Source organism: Eurytemora carolleeae, unplaced genomic scaffold (genome assembly GCF_000591075.1).
Source record: "Eurytemora carolleeae unplaced genomic scaffold, Eaff_2.0 scaffold705, whole genome shotgun sequence".
NCBI classification, from domain to species: domain Eukaryota; kingdom Metazoa; phylum Arthropoda; class Copepoda; order Calanoida; family Temoridae; genus Eurytemora; species Eurytemora carolleeae.
Window position 1 is genome coordinate 134895 of NW_019396596.1, and position 16904 is coordinate 151798.

General features: G+C 33.0%; 1 protein-coding gene across 1 annotated transcript in view; it reads left to right on the top strand.

Annotated features, from left to right (window-relative positions):
- LOC111706080 (innexin shaking-B) overlaps positions 1 to 16904 on the top strand; it is a 34877-nt gene that overhangs the window by 6875 nt on the left and 11098 nt on the right. Inside the window, exons 2-4 of the mRNA XM_023478840.1 lie at positions 9414 to 9475; positions 10553 to 11136; positions 11738 to 11960. Coding sequence (XP_023334608.1) covers positions 11003 to 11136; positions 11738 to 11960 — 357 coding nt within the window. The 5' untranslated portion in view covers positions 9414 to 9475; positions 10553 to 11002. The remainder of the gene's footprint in view (positions 1 to 9413; positions 9476 to 10552; positions 11137 to 11737; positions 11961 to 16904) is intronic.

Consider the following 16904-nt stretch of genomic DNA (forward strand, 5'->3'; position numbering starts at 1 on the left):
TGGAGGAAACTACACAGAGAGTTAACCATGATATCATACTATATACAATCCTGAGAAATATAAACTTAAAGAAATTGGAAAACATTTGCACTAAAAACGGTATTATGTGATCAAGGTTAAAGTCTGAGAAATAATTACATTAATTATTCAGAAATTTACAAAATTCTAGATATTCACTTTTTTAATTAATCTTTACATTCTTTCCATTCGTTCTCCACTATTTTCCATTCGTTCTCCACTATTTTCCATTCGTTTTCCACTCTTTTCCATTGGTTCTCCACTCTTTTCCATTCGTTCTACACTCTTTTCCATTCGTTCTCCACTATTTTCTATTCGTTCTCCACTCTTTTCCTTTCGTTCTCCACTCTTTTCCAATCGTTCTCCACTCTTTTCCATTTGTTCTCCACTCTTTTCTATTTGTTCTCCACTCTTTTCCATTCGTTCTCCACTCTTTTCCATTCGTTCTCCACTCTTTTCCATTTGTTCTCCATTATTTTCCATTCATTCTCCACTATTTTCCTTTCGTTCTCCACTCTTTTCCATACGTTCTCCACGCTTTTCCATACGTTCTCCACTCTTTTCTATTTGTTTGCCACTCTTTTCCATCCGTTCTCCACTATTTTCCATTTGTTCTCCAGCTGGTTTCCGTTTGTTCTCCACTATTTTCTATTCGTTCTCAACTATTTTCCAGCTGTTTTCCATTTGTTCTCCACTCTATTCCATTTGTTCTCCACTATTTTCCATTCGTTCTTCACTATTTTCAATTCGTTATCCGCTATTTTGCATTCGTTCTTCAGTATTATCCATTCGTTCACTCTTTTCCATTTGTTCTCCACTATTTCCATTCGTTCTCCAGCCGTTTTCCATTTTTTCTCCACTATTTCCATTCGTTCTCCAGCCGTTTTCCATTTGTTCTCCACTATTTCCATTCGTTCTCCAGCTGTTTTCCATTTTTTCTCCACTATTTCCATTCGTTCTCCACTCTTTTTCATTTGTTCTCCCCTATTTTCCATTTTATCCTGAATCTATTCCGTGAGTTCCATCCTCCAATCTAATCTATCTAATCCTTTCACTCCACCCAATTCTTCCAATCTTTTTTCAAGGTTTCAATGTTCTAATTCTTCTTCTGACTTGTGTAATCCTTCACAATCCGTTTAATACCCCCTGCCCATCCTCTCCCACTTTCTCCCCCCACCCCTCTCCTCCCTTGCGGAAAATTATTTATTTGACTGAGCAAAGTTTTTGCGAACTTTCATAATTTCATAACACACCCGAGCCGCCCTGCACACTCCATCATTATAGGATGTTCCAAGAAATGGAGCTAAGGAAAAATTTTCAAAACGTCTTTTATCTAAAAAGGTTTTTTTTGTAACAAAAACCAAATTTTGTAACAAATAGTCCGCTTAAAACAAGTAATTAAAAACTCAATAAAACTCAAAAATATTAAAATCTTTGTATGAGACACTCGAGGGACGGAATTTAATGATCGAATTGCAGAAGTCGCTAAGCTAACTAACGCCGGTTCAAATCCTAATGAATCGGTAATTCAAGATCTGATTCAGCGATTTTTCTCCAGTTCATTAAGTAACGTCCCAAGTTAATTAACTGTGAGAAATCAAAGTCGATATTTAGGTCGTCTTTATATTATCATATTTATTGGACACCTATTATTAGGCCGGAGTTAGAGGGACAGGATGTATTCTTTACTCTTTGTTCAGTTCATCTTAAAATAATAGATCACTATGTAATACAAATTACAACTCTGTACTTTGCAACTTTAAACAGAAATGAAACACAGTTTCAAAGTAACGTTTTTCCCTTACTTAACTTTAAAATAGAAAAAATAAGATGAGAAGGAAAAGGTGGGGAGTGAGAAAGAAACCCCGGTCACTCTGCCCACCAACCTTCCTTAGTTGCGCCTATAACAATTAATTGGGAAGGAGTTGGAAGGATAAAATGAAAATTTCTTGAAAAAAATATAAATCCTGTTCTCTGCAAATTATCCTCATCATATAAATTGCAGAGATATCTGGAAAATGTGGAGAAATTAAGGATTTTCCCTTTCTTCACTATTCTTGTTTATTTTTTAGAAAACCTTAAATCTAGGAGTAATAGAAACCTAAACCTTATATTATAGAAACCTAAACCTTATATTATAGAAACCTAAACCTTAAATTATAGAAACTTAAACCTTGAACTGTAGGAACCTAAACCTTATATTATAGAAACCTAAACCTTATATTATAGAAACCTAAACCTTAAATTATAGAAACTTAAACCTTGAACTATAGGGACCTAAACCTTAAATTATAGAAACTTGAACTATAGAAACCTAAATCTTTAACTATAGGAACCTAAACCTTGAACTATAGGAACCTGAACCTTGAACTACAGAAACCTAAACCTTGAACTATAGTAACCTGAACCTTGAACTATAGGAACCTAAACCTTGAACTATAGGAACCTGAACCTTGAACTACAGAAACCTAAACCTTGAACTATAGGAACCTGAACCTTGAACTACAGAAACCTAAACCTTGAACTATAGGAACCTAAACCTTGAACTGTAGGAACCTAAACCTTTAACTATGGAACGTAAACCTTGAACTATAGTAACCTAAACCTTGAACTATAGGAACTTAAACCTTAAATTATAGAAACTTAAACCTTAAATTGTAGAAACCTAAACCTTGAACTATAGAAACCTAAACCTTGAACTAAAGGATCCTAAACCTTGAACTATAGAAACCTAAACCTTGAGCTATGGAACCTAAACCTTGAACTATAGGAACCTAAACCTTAAACTTTAGTAACCTAAACCTTGAACTGTAGGAACCTAAACCTTGAACTGTAGGAACCTAAACCTTGAGCTATAGGAACCTAAACCTTGAACTATGGAACGTAAACCTTGAACTATAGTAACCTAAACCTTTAACTATAGGAACTTAAACCTTAAATTATAGAAACTTAAACCTTAAATTATAGAAACCTAAACCTTGAACTATAGAAACCTAAACCTTGAACTATGGAACCTAAACCTTGAACTATAGGAACCTAAACCTTGAACTATAGGAACCTAAACCTTTACTTAAAGGAACCTAAACCTTGAACTATAGAAACCTAAACCTTGAACTATAGAAACCTAAACCTTGAACTATAGAAACCTAAACCTTGAACTATGGAACCGAAACCTTGAACTATAGGGACCTAAACCTTGAACTATGGAACGTAAACCTTGAACTATAGTAACCTAAACCTTGAACTATAGAAACCTAAACCTTAAATTATAGAAACCTAAACCTTGAACTATAGAAACCTAACTCTTGAACTAAAGGAACCTAAACCTTGAACTATAGAAACCTAAACCTTGAACTATGGAACCTAAACCTTGAACTATAGGAACCTAAACCTTAAATTAAAGAACCATGAAAAGGAACCAGAATCCTGAATTGGTTCTCTTTGCTACAGCATGGAATCCTGAAAGGAATAAAATTAATCTTTTCAACCCGCTGACAACCATTTCACATTTGTTGTTGAATTCAAACTTTTCCCGGTTTCATACAAAAAAACTAGGAAACTGTTTAATCCCAGCTGGCTCCAAACTGGGATTTTATATTAATTCTTCTCGTTTAAATTTAAATATTCCCGAGCATATTCTGCATTTACAGGGAAGCTAAACTTTATAACAGAATGTGAACTCAAGCTGTAAAGATGTTAAGAGCCCGCGGCAAGATTTACGATGCTCATTGTACACGGTACAGTTCTACATATGTACACCAGAACTGAACACGTTACAGTTCTACATATGTACACCAGAACAGTACATTATTTGTACACTTTGCAATGCAATACGTTCATCGTTTAACTTCAATATCCTGCCCTGTCTTCACCTTGTCCTGTCATTGTCCTGTCTTCACCTTTCCTGTCATTGTCCTGTCTTTACCTCGCCCTGTCATTGTCCTGTCTTCACCTTGTCCTGTCATTGCCCTGTCTTCACCTGGTTCTGTCTTCAACTTGTCCTAACTTCACCCTGTCCTAACTTCACCTTGTCCTAACTTCACCTTGTCCTGTCATTGTCCTGTCTTCACCTTGTCCTTTCCCGCTATACCTTTCGTTTATTTATATCCATGTCAAATGTTCTGTATCTTGTCCTGTAAATTGTCCTGTCATGTCCAGTCCTATCCTTTCCTGTCATCAATATCCTGTTCTGTTGATATCCATCTATAATGTCCTCTCCTGTCACGTAATTTTCCTTTTAAGCTTAAGCTAGAAACAAGCGCAGTTTATTTTTGAAGTGTTTATGTTTAGGGCTGCATAAAAGTAAAAAAGAATTGGTGAGGTTGAAACAAAGGCCAAGGCGTTGCGACAGTTTAAAGTCAAGCCTTTCTTAAAAGTTGAAAACTAATTTTCAAAGTTGTCTAGATATCAGTTTGTCCTATCGTTTACTGTTAGACCTGTCAAACTTGCCCTCTTCTGATGAATCTATATCAAATATCCTGTCCTGTTCTATCTTGTCACTTCTCATAATATTGATCTTGTAATTAATGTTTGTAAGCAAACTTCTAAACTTTAATCCATTCATTTAGATTTAACATGTTAGGGATCCTCTGTTAAATATACACATAAATAAGAAAAAAGTCATGAATTTGAGAATTATTTATATTAATATTCAAAATTTTATCTAAATAAATTATAGCTCATACTTTAATTGTGTTACCTATTTTATCTTTAGATAAGGGATTGAGTTTTTGCCGAAAACGCAGATTTTTAAATCCCTATATTTTTGCAACCCAATGTCGTAGAAATGATAACTATAATTGACATCTGAATAATTCTTTTAGAAACTAATGTACCTACCTAAGCTAATTTTAATTATATTATTTGAAAATACATTTTTTTTGTTTAAGCGTAATACATAACAGACTAGCTATTTATCTCAACCACACTTTTTCTCAGTAATGCACTTAATGTTAGCTGAGCGGGCTGAGCGGGGATAGATGTAAACCATTCAATAAACAAGCTGGGAGATGGGTCTTTCTCATTTAATGGGTTTATTTACCCATTGTCACAGGGATATACAGAAAGAATGAGGGAATGGTTGGTAGTTGCGGGAAGTTTGAATACCTTAAGATGTGATAAGATAAAGGGTAAGAAGAAGTAGGTTGGAGTATAGAAGGGTTGGATAAGATGAAAGTTAGGAAGAATTAAGAAGGTTGGAGTATAGAAGGGTTGGATAAGATGAAAGTTAGGAGGAGTTAAATTGGTTGGAATATAGAAAGGTTGGATAAGATAAAGGGTAGAAAGAATTAAGAAGGTTGGAGTATAGAAGGGTCGGATAAGATGAAGGGTAGGAAGAATTAAGAAGGTTGGAGTATAGAAGGGTTGGATAAGATGAAGGGTAGGAAGAATTAAGAAGGTTGGAGTATAGAATGGTTGGATAAGAAAAAGGGTAGAAAGAATTAAGAAGGTTGAATAAGATAGATAAAATAAAAAGATAAAAAAATAATAAAATAAGGTTATAGTTAAGTAAGATTGGAGTACGGAATTGTAGTGTATAATGATTTCATTATATAAGGGTTGGATTTGATAAGGTCTTAGTATAGTAAGGTTAGTATAAAGTTAGGTTGAAGTTAAATAAAGACGGAATAAAATATGGTTTGAGTAAAGAAAGTTTGCAGTATAGTAGTAAAATTTAAAAAAAGTAAGGTTTGAAATAAAGTAAGGCTGATGGAGTCAAGTATGGACGCTCTAAAGACGCTCTCTATCTTGGTTGTAGTATATAAGGGTTAAAGTAAGGTAAGGTTAAAGTAATGAAAGGATGGAGTAAAACAAGGTTAGAGTAAATAAAAAGGTTGGAGTAAAGTAAGATCAAATAAAGTAAGGTTGGAGTAAAGTAAGATCAAATAAAGTTAGGTTGGATTATAATAAGATCAAATAAAGTAGGTTGGAGTATAGTAAGGTTGGAATAAAGTAAGGTTAAAGTAATGGAAGGATGGAGTAAAACATGGTTAGAGTAAATAATAAGGTTGGAGTAAAGTAAGATCAAATAAAGTAAGGTTGGAGCATAGTAAGATCAAATAAAGTAGGTTGGAGTATAATAAGGATAGAGTATTCTAGGGTTGTATTAAAGTGAGGTTGGAGTAAAGTATGGTTATAGTATAGAAGAGGCGGAGTAAAGTATGGTTATAGTATAGAAGAGGCGGAGTAAAGTATGGTTATAGTATAGAAGAGGCGGAGTAAAGTATGGATATAGTATAGAAGAGGCGGAGTAAAGGTAGGTTGTGTAAGGAAGGGGTAAAGTAAAGTTGTGGTATATGGTATATATGTAGTATGGAAGGAGTAAAGTNGGTTTACTTTCAGAATCTAGATTTCCAGGGTTTACTTTCAGAATCTAGATTTCCAGGGTTTACTTTCAGAATCTAGATTTCCAGAGTTTACTTTCACAATCCAGATTTCCAGGGTTTACTTTTAGAATCTAGATTTCCAGGGTTTACTTTCAGAATCTAGATTTCCAGGGCTTTCTTTCAGAATCCAGATTTCCAGGGTTTACTTTCAGAATCTATAATTCCAGGGTTCACTTTCAGAATCTAGATTTCCAGGGTTTTCTTCTAGAATCTAGATATCAGAGTTTACTTCTAGAAACTAGAATTAAAGGGGAATCTAGAGTTACGGTATTTACTCCTAAGAGTTGCAAATACAGGGAGCTCTGTTGTGTAATCCCTGAGATTCCAACCAAGAACTGCAATTGGAATATTAAACTTGGAGCTTAGTTCCAACCACAAATCTTCTTTTTCAGCTGATTTATCTTCTATTAACAAAGCAAACATTGCCTTTTTATTCTTTTGTCCAGTTTATAAAATATTGAAACCGGAGAAATCTATCCCCGTTCTATGTACAATGTATGTACAGTGTATTCCACTAAAAATGATGATTTAAATATTGAAACCGGAGAAATCCAACCCCGTATTATGTACAATATACGGTGTATACTACTAAACATGATGATTTATTGATTAGAGGTCGTCGTCGTTAGACCAAATTTACTTTTATTTTATTTCTTTAAATAAGTAAAGTCGCACGGGCACAACAGCCCGTATAACATATTTTTTTTATTTTTGGCATCGCCCAACTGTTGGGATATTAACTTATTGACTTAAAACTAAAAGCTTTCAAGTTGCCAGAAAATATAAAAAGTAAATTTAACTTATATTTTATTAATGATTGTTTTCTTGGGTTCAACATTTTATGAAATGGTAAAAATAAGCTTAAAGATAAGAATAAAATCCATTCAAAGAATATAAAGTGTTTTCTCAAAATAATAAATTTCTAGGGAGATCAGGCTTTAAAAATTATCGGAGTTTTGTACTTTTATTTTTCTAATTTTTTGTAAATTAGACCTAAATGAAGTTTCAGATCAAGACTTGAATTCCCAATATATATTCAAAACCTTCTCAAATCATTTATTTTCATTGAAAAGATCTGATAGAATTAATGCTGATCCATGCTTGGCCATGGCAGCAAGAGATAAGAATAATTTTCTTCCCTGTTCCGTGTGAAGTAATATATGTAGAAATCCCCCTCCAATCTTTATGCCCACGGAGAAATAAATTCATCTTTCACCCGAACTTTAAGATTTAAAAACATTAGTTTCTGGTCTTCGCGTAGGATACCTCTGTAATTTGACCAATCCTACTCTCTTGGTTACAGAGAAAACATAATGAAAAACCTAAATCAAATAATTAGCATTATCATTTCTTTAATATTTCTTCACTGAACTTTATTACCTGCAAAATATATACTATGCTGCAAAGGTATGTAGTCTACATACATTGCTCACCAGTAAATAAAGTATAGGCTTAAATCCTAGATACAAAGATACTTGTCACAACTCTTTAACTACAATGTACTGTATGTCAGTAGCTAGTACTATAGCTAAATTGCCATTTTCAAATTGAGCTAAAACCCTCCGGCATGACGACATGAGCCATTATTTTATCTATAAGGCTTTTATTATTGTTTACGCTAGGGCATTTTGTAAATTTTCATTTTATTCGTTATAAAAAATAAGATTGAAATATTTGAAGAATATTGTCTGCGACGGGCTGAATGACCAATTACAGACATCGAACCAACATTTAAGCCCTGGGAAAAATATTATGAAAAAAAATTTAAAAAATTTAATTTGCAAACTAAAGCAACTAAAAGTCCAAAGTATATACTTTAGTACACACTATTATACATTCTCAGAACATGGATAGAACCAGAGTTATAATGCAAGGAAAGAAATTTCAGAGGTGTACGCATCTTTTTTACTGCAGTGTACTGTCTCTGGGCGGTAATGTAAACACAAGAAGGATGTCGTAGCCTGACATGGGATCCATCTTTCACATAAAAAAATCAATGAAATAATCTGGTCATATAAAACTATTATGTGAATTATCAAAATTATCAAAATTTAATCCTTTTAACCTCCTCGGATACTAAACGAACACTGATGCATCTATTCTTGTTTACAAATTACGCCCAGAGAGAACTGGCTTCAATATGTACGCAGAGTATACGCAACTGCAATTAACTTTCCTTGCATTATAACCTTGGATAGAACATGTAAAAATGTATTGCAGTTTGTAAGAGGAATATAAACAAGCATATGGTTAGGGTTTTGTTTACGGAAACTGAAGTACGCTTTTTAATAAACGTAGTACATGTTTATTGTATGACTAGCCAGGGAACCCAGCTTTGCATGGAATCAACGTTTTCCTTATTTGAGTCATCCCATTCATTTTAGATTTTATAAACTACGCTGAGACATTCTCGTGGTTCTATTGAGTTCTGATCCAAACAAACTAATAGAAAGACAGACAGACGATACACACAGAGATTACTACTTTATATATTTAGAAATAAATATATTCAATAACCATACAATCGGCTGTTTAAAAAATTCCAGGCTTTTAAATAATTTATTATTTACACGAAACCCAGGATTTTTCAAGCATATATTTCACTTAGATCTTTCCTTTTGAATTTAGCATTTCTTCCGTTACAGTTCATCATGCTAGACTGATAATCTTTAAATTATCTTATTTATCTCAAATTTTTCTATAATTTCATCTGGCAGAAATGTTCATGATGGAATTGCAAAAATAGTAACACGCGTAAACATTTTGCTGATACTTGTATAGATTACTGCAGAACATTTGAACTCTAGCAGAGTTTATTTTTTATCTTTGTTTTTTTTTGATTTTCAAGTTTCCGAAAAATTATGCTATTAAATCTTATTTTTTCTTTTTAAAATTTAATTCACTTTTTAGCTGACAATAGATCATAAAACTGACGGATTTTAACAAATTATGTCTGGGTTCCCGCCTTTTTTACAACAGGGAAAATGTTTTTAAGCTTATTTTATCTAGATGCTGTGTAAAAGATGCTTTTGTGCTCTGGACCCTGGAATTAAACTAAATTATTTTCACAGGTAAATAATCAACGGTATATAATCAACGGTAGATAATCAAAAAGAGATATTCAACAGTGGATAATAATCGGTAGATGATCAATGGCAGATAATCAACGGTGGATAATCAACGATAGATAATCAACGGTAAATAATCAACGGTAGATAATCAACGGAAAATAATCAACGGTAGATAATTAACGGTAAATAATCAACGGTAGATAATCAACGATTAATAATCATCAGTAGATAATCAACGGTAGAAAATCAACGGTTAATAATCAACGGTAGAGAAGCAACGGTATCAATGGTAGATAATCAACGGTAAATAATTAACGTTAAATATTCAACTGTAGATAATCAACGGTTAATAATCATCGGTATATAATCAACGGTAGAAAATCAACGGTTAATAATCAACGGTAGATAATCAACGGTAGACAAGCAACGACAGATAATCAACGGTAAATAGTCAACAGTAGATAATCAACGGTAGATAATCAACGATAGATAATAAACGGTAATAATCAACGCTAAAAATCAACGATGGATAATCAATGGTTAATAATCAACGGTAAATAATAAAAAGTAGATAATCAACGGTAGATAATCGACAGTAGATACTCTGCGGTAAATAATCTGTGGTAGATAATTAATGACAGATAATCAATGGTAGAAATTCAATGATACATAAAATAAACTGAAGACAATCAATGGAAAATAATCCACAGTAGATGATCAACGGCAGAAATTCAACAGTAGTAAATCAACGGTAATAAGAAACGGTAAATAATCATCGGAATATAATCATCACAATATAATCAACGGTAGATTATCAACTGTATATAATCAACGGTAGATAAAAAACGGTAGATATTCAATGGTAGATAATTAACGGTAGATAATTAATCAAAAGTAGATAAACAACGGTAGGTATTTAATGGTAGATAATTAACGGTAGATAATCAACGGTACACAATCAACTGTATTTAATCAACGGTTGATAAACCATTGAAAGAATTACAAACATGGCTCAAGGTTTTCTAAAATACTTTTTAACATTACATTTTGAAATTCTTTATCTGTTCTTCTATTTAGGTAAACAGAGGAAACAACTGAACCATGGGAAGAATCAAGAATATGTGATATTATATAAAAACCCGATTTAATATTCAGTAAAGTGGAATATTCTTCGTACAAAATAGATGCTTGCCGGAAAATTTGTAAGAAAGAAAATTCTTTAATTACAAGAATCGGTTTCAAACATTAAAATTGTGCAGTTCTGAGGAGCATCCTAAAGTGAAGTTTTTTAGCATAGAAGTTAATGCATACAAACTTCCAGATAGCACTGTATCCAACTCCAGAAGTAGCTCATACTGCTAGTTATTGATGTTGATAGGATAAATCTCCGGGAAAAAACCAGAACGGAAAGGAGCAAAATAAACCCTTCAGAACAGAAAGAAGCAAACGGAAACTCCCAGAACGAAACAGATCCAACGGAAAGGAGCGAAGGAAACCCTCAAGACCAATAGACATTAATGTTCAGATATGTTGGATATATTCCGTGGACTAAAAGGTCTAGTGAAACCTCATGCTACGACTATAGACTCCAGTATATTCAGATTACATTACTCTGCTAGTGTAACCTTCCTTCTCGCATTCTCTCTCATTGTTACAACTAGGAAACTCTAACTTTTCAATGCGTTAAAAAATAGAAAATCTTACTTTTCAATTTTATCATAATGTTTTAGTTGAACCAAGGTTGTTTAGTAGGGTTGCTTTACTTTCGATGCTCTCCACATACTGGTTTAGTCAGCCTGCGTTTTTTCCCATACAAGCTGAACCAGGCTAAAGAATTCGAGCCGGGTCTATTATCAAGTGTAGAGTGTAGACAGTACGACAAAAGGACCTGCTGTTACTTGTAAATACTTGTACAGAATTCGTGCCAGTTCAATTATCAGATTTAGATGATAGGACAAAAGGACCGGCTAGTACTAATAAATACAGAATCGGATCATGAGACTAAAATAACAATGTGAATGTGCGGAAAATGTCGTCTCCTAAGCAATGGACAGTAAAATCGCATCTATAATCAATGACGTCATTTACGGATGTCACTGTCCATTGCTTAGAAGACGACATTTTCCGTACACTGGAGCGCATCGAGAGTAAGCAACCTTACTCAATAACCTTGAGTTAAACAATTGTATTATTTTTTCCTCCGACCCGATTTAGAAATAACCCGAAATATTTGGGTTAAATTGAAAAGTTTGTGAATGGTAGGCAGTATGTTGGAAACCCTATAGACTGTGTTCATACTAAAGATATCCCTGAAGATGTATTAAATACCTATTGTTGGATACACTCCACCTACACTATACCCAGCGCATTCTGGAAACGTATTGGAATAGATGTTGCTCATCCTGGGATAGATAAAACTGTAGATCCAGAGGAGAGAAGATATGTCAGATATTATCAATGGGTTTGCTTCTGCCTTTTCTTCCAGGTAGGAAAAATTCTTCCTTTAAAGGGACTGCACGCGTAATTTCAAGTAACCCTTCATGTAAAGTGTGGGAATGCAAAGTGTACGGAAACCCTATTGCCCCCTCCTTCTATTCAATTCTCCTTGTCTTATATATAGTCTGTAATTGTACTGTACAGCTTGCTCTAGCTGGTAAAATTCTGCCTGGTACTTGAAATAAACCGAAACTTACAGTGTTTGAACAGTTAAAATGTTGTTGTGAATCAGACACGCCACTTCACAAATGGAGGGTCACTTGAAATTACGCTTACACAGTCCCATTATTGATTTTCTTTAAATATGTACTCCATGATTGAGTGATAAATATAAAAACAATTTTTATTCAAGACATTTTCTCCAAATTCTGCAGATGAAACACGTTTACATATTTTTCTGACTAAGGATGTCGAAATCCTTTCTTCTGCAGAAAACAACTTTTTACATCAACAGCATGTAAGAAAATGACCGATCGATTGAAAAGTATGCTTAAAAATACAATTAAAACCTCTGGAAAAGTGTTCTTTAAACTTATAAAAAATACCAGCTTCGTCATTGTATTCCACAGTTTTATGCTGACCACTGTAGCATAATAAAAAGTTGTAATTAATGAAGAATCTGCTAAATGAATCTACAAATGAGTGAACTAATGAATTAGTTTGTATGTTTTTCTCCCCTAATTTGAGAAGAACAGTAAGTTTATCTCTGAAACTAAGAACTATAGTTTCCTCCCCTTAAAATAATGCTTTTCTAGTTTCTGGTTCAAACAAACTTAATTCTAGCCTTTATCTTGTCTCCATCTCTTTGCTAAATATAGACTTGGGGCCTATGGGAATGGGAAGGGGGGCTTAAAAAGGGGCTTAAAAAGAATGTAAGTGTAATTTCAAGTAACCATCCGTGCTATGATAAAAATGCCCGATTTACAACGGTGACGGTTTTGTCTGATCAAGTATGAATTAGATATCCATGTTTTTGTTTCTTTAAACTGTTTATTTTATTTGCGGTTTCTCTGATAAGTGACTTTTATTTCTCAAAAAAGCAATGGAGAAATGTTCGAGTCAGAAAAAATACGGTATCTGCTTGAAGAGTCATTTGAAATTACGCTTACAGTCCCTATTACGGTACTTGTTGACGCAATTTATCTACTTGTTGACGCAATTTATAGAGTGACAAATCCGATTCACTGCGGTACCCTTAAAAGCATTTTCTATGATCAAGAATGGATGAGATATTTATCATCTGAATTAAAAATTGACGGATTCTCTATAACGTGACTTTCACATTTCTACTTTAAAAAATGGAGGAATTGTCATAATTAAATACTTTTCAAGCTAGAAACCCCTTTTTCATATTATTGATCAGATAAAAATTAAAAGGGTATTGTTGTTAATCGAAAATATCATTCTTAAAACGGAATTTCACTTTTAATTACAACGATGACGATCCATTTCAGAAAAAGGTAATAAAAATGATAAGATTGTTAATTCTTTTTTAAAGATTTTGTAACATCTAAAATATAATTGCAGATATTTTTAATCTTCAAATCCTTGATTTTTTCAAAACAATGATCAATGATCTCCACATCGTTGATCGGTTTATTGACGTCTTTTAAAATATAAAAAAATTTTAAATTGAAAACCTGTCTGAAAACCAAAAGAAAATTATAGAAAGTAAAATTGAACATTATAAAATTCAGAAAATCTCCTTCTCTGATATTCTCATATATCAATCTAGAGGAGTGAGATTTCGTTAATTCTTGAAAGATTAGAAGGAAATCTTTCAAGAGAGAATACTTCACCAGTCTTTCCTCTCTTACTCTGGTACAGGGGTAGATCCCTCTGGTAACCGATAAAAAAGTTCTAATTTTCGGCACTAAAACAGTCGTGTGGAAGAAAAGTCCATGAAATAAAAAGTTGTTGGAAATAAAGTCCTACCACTTTCAGACTTTATTTTCTGAGACTTTTTTTCTGGTTCCAGTATGATTTAATACAGAAAAGTCCCCGAAATAAAGTCCTATTATAGTATGGGAATGCATGGGAACAAAGGATGTTTACAACCATTCAAAAAAAAGGGGCAATTGATATAAAAACACCCCTGGATATATTCAATATGCAGATGCTTAGAAAAAAATCCTTTTTATAAAAACGTCCTAGACTTGACCTTATTTTCACAAGACTTAGAACCTTTTATCTTCAGGACTTTTATTCCTGTGATTTTATTCCCTGAGATTTTATTGGCAGCCCCATACTATTTTAGGAAAAAAGTCCCAGGAATCTAAAACTCAGGACTTTATTTTCAGTGACATTTTGTCCTAGGACTTCAGAAAATTGGGACTTTTTTCTGAAGTTTTTATTTTCAGATTTTTTTCCACAAACTTTTTTTCCCTGTGACTTTCTTACATAGATTCGATACCTCTTATAGTCTGCAGTACAGTATACGACAGAGCAGTACAATACAGTACAGAACAATCCAGTACATTAAGTGCTATATAGGATATTACAGTAATGTTCAGTAAAACAAAATCAATATTTTATTTTGAAAATTTAAACTTTAAAAATGTTATGTCTGATGAAATATCTATATCTATAAGGTACTCTAACTTTTAAACAATGTTTGGGTCCAATCAGCCTTTAAGTTTTGTACAATTCTCAATTTAACCTACTTTTTGTTTTACAGATGAATAGATAAACTTGTCAGTTTTTATAAAATATCTATTGATACATTGTTTATTTGTATATAAAGTAAACGGGTTGGAACTGTGAGCATCTATTAGTATTAAGCCTGAATTCATAATGTTTATTTTGATAGTTGAGATGCCAACATAAACCTACTGTATATGGGTTAGATGCTTAGCTTCACTAGGAGGCTGATACTTTTAGTTGTTATAGCGCTTAAATCAAATTGACTGATTGCGATATCTAAAGTGTAAACTTTTGAATCTAGGATTTCAGTTTAATTACGGGGATATACGGGAAATCTAGCAATAGATATTTTAGAGGAACTGTAAACACAATTCCATGTCACCCTCCTTACAAAGATGGAAATGCCCGATTCACAATATTACCCTTTTGAAACTTTTAAATGATCAATGATGTAGAAGAAATTTTCGTTTTTCTAGGGTTAAATTCTGATATTTCCTTTCATGTTTTCATGCAGAAGAAATGCGCAAGTCACGTTTGTAAAGGAATCACAATTGAAAATAATCAGTTTTCAAAATGCTAAACAATGATATCTAATTCATACTTGAATAGACAAAGGTTTTAAAGGTACCGTTGTCAATCGGACTTTGTCATCTTTTCATGGAGGGCCACTTGAAATTAGGCTTACAGTTACTTTAAAGAAACGGAAGGTTATGCCTGAAACATAAAATGAACCGATCCAGCGCGCTACACAGATTTTAAATACAAAATGTTAAACATTTTACATATTTACGTATGTATTTTCTTGGCCTTTTAGGTCCAATATTTGTGTGGAACATCATAAGACTCTGTAGAGTAAAAAAGTAGATGTTAGTTCCACATTTATTGAAAATATTTTTCGGTCTGGGTTGACCCTCGTCAGTTCTAACTTCATGGGTTATTGATGGATGGTTAGAATTGAAAACTGTACCAAAACATTCTCGTTAATCCTATGGGGGCTTGCACAGATGGATTAAATGAAACCTGAAGAATTAATATGAGAGAGAGAAGAGTACGTTTGTTGGAAGTTTATTGATAATATCTTTAGATGGTTAAAACCTCCAGGTTTTCCTCCTTTATCGATCATTTTCTGCCATAATTATTCTTATCTTATCTATGGTTGAAAGTAAAAAAGGATCTCCAGGCTTTCACCGGAAAATCCGGGAAAAATTCTAAAATTTCTAATATTCTCAATCCTAGACAGAATTAATTCCGGAACTTTGCCTGGGATGATCATATATTTCTCTCCGACCTCAACATAAATCTCATTACACTATGGAACAGTTAGTTCGCCTGGGGATCCTGAAACACTGCAGAGAATACACAAATATATTACTATTCTTGAATGTCATAACCTCCTAATTTTTATCAGTTTATAATACTAGGCTTTTATAATTTTTGCTTTTTAAATGTTACTTTTCATGCAACAACTTTTTTCTTGGTAAGCATAAAACTAAAAGGAACTGAGTTTTTGTCACAAACTCAAATTGTCTAATCCTTATATCTTTGCAATCTGATTATTCAAACCTTTGATATTTCAAACTTAGATTATTCAAATTCATAGTTTAAAATACCAAAGGTCTACGATATAAGGTAGCAAAGATATAGAGATTAGAAAAGTAGAGTTTGTGACAAAAACTCAGTTCCTTTTCGCAGATTTTATGTTACCATTTGTAGATTTCCAAATTTTTCGTTTTTATAGATACGTATGTAGATATCTTATTTCGAGAAGAATTCATCTGGTTTAATTTTTCTTGTACTTTAGTTTCTACAAAAATGTGTTTGCAATTATAAAGGTCTGATGATATTCATGTATATGCATATTATTCTCCCGGGAAATAAAATTATTCTTTCTTTTTCATGAATTCAATTATTTTTAACAGTTTCCTACCTTAAAGAAATAGAACTGTGTGTGACCCATCACTTATTAGCCTAGCGATCACGAACATTAAATTCATCCAAGTATTTAAAAAATGCTTGAAATTTCAGTCCGAAAAGCACAGTTTGCATATTAATTGAAAACCCTAGAATTGATTATATTTGATAATGCTTCCTCTCTGTCACTCCTCAATACCGACATACCTCTGCCAGATCTGGAATAGTTTGAAATCATTTATCTGACAAGTAAATGTACTTAAAGCAGATAGTATCGGTATGCAGCTTTCTTATACCTCTTCTCCCTCCCTATTCTAACCTTCTGTCCTTCTAACAAGATTTATGAGAAAATTCACAAAAATCAATCTACACCTTCAGT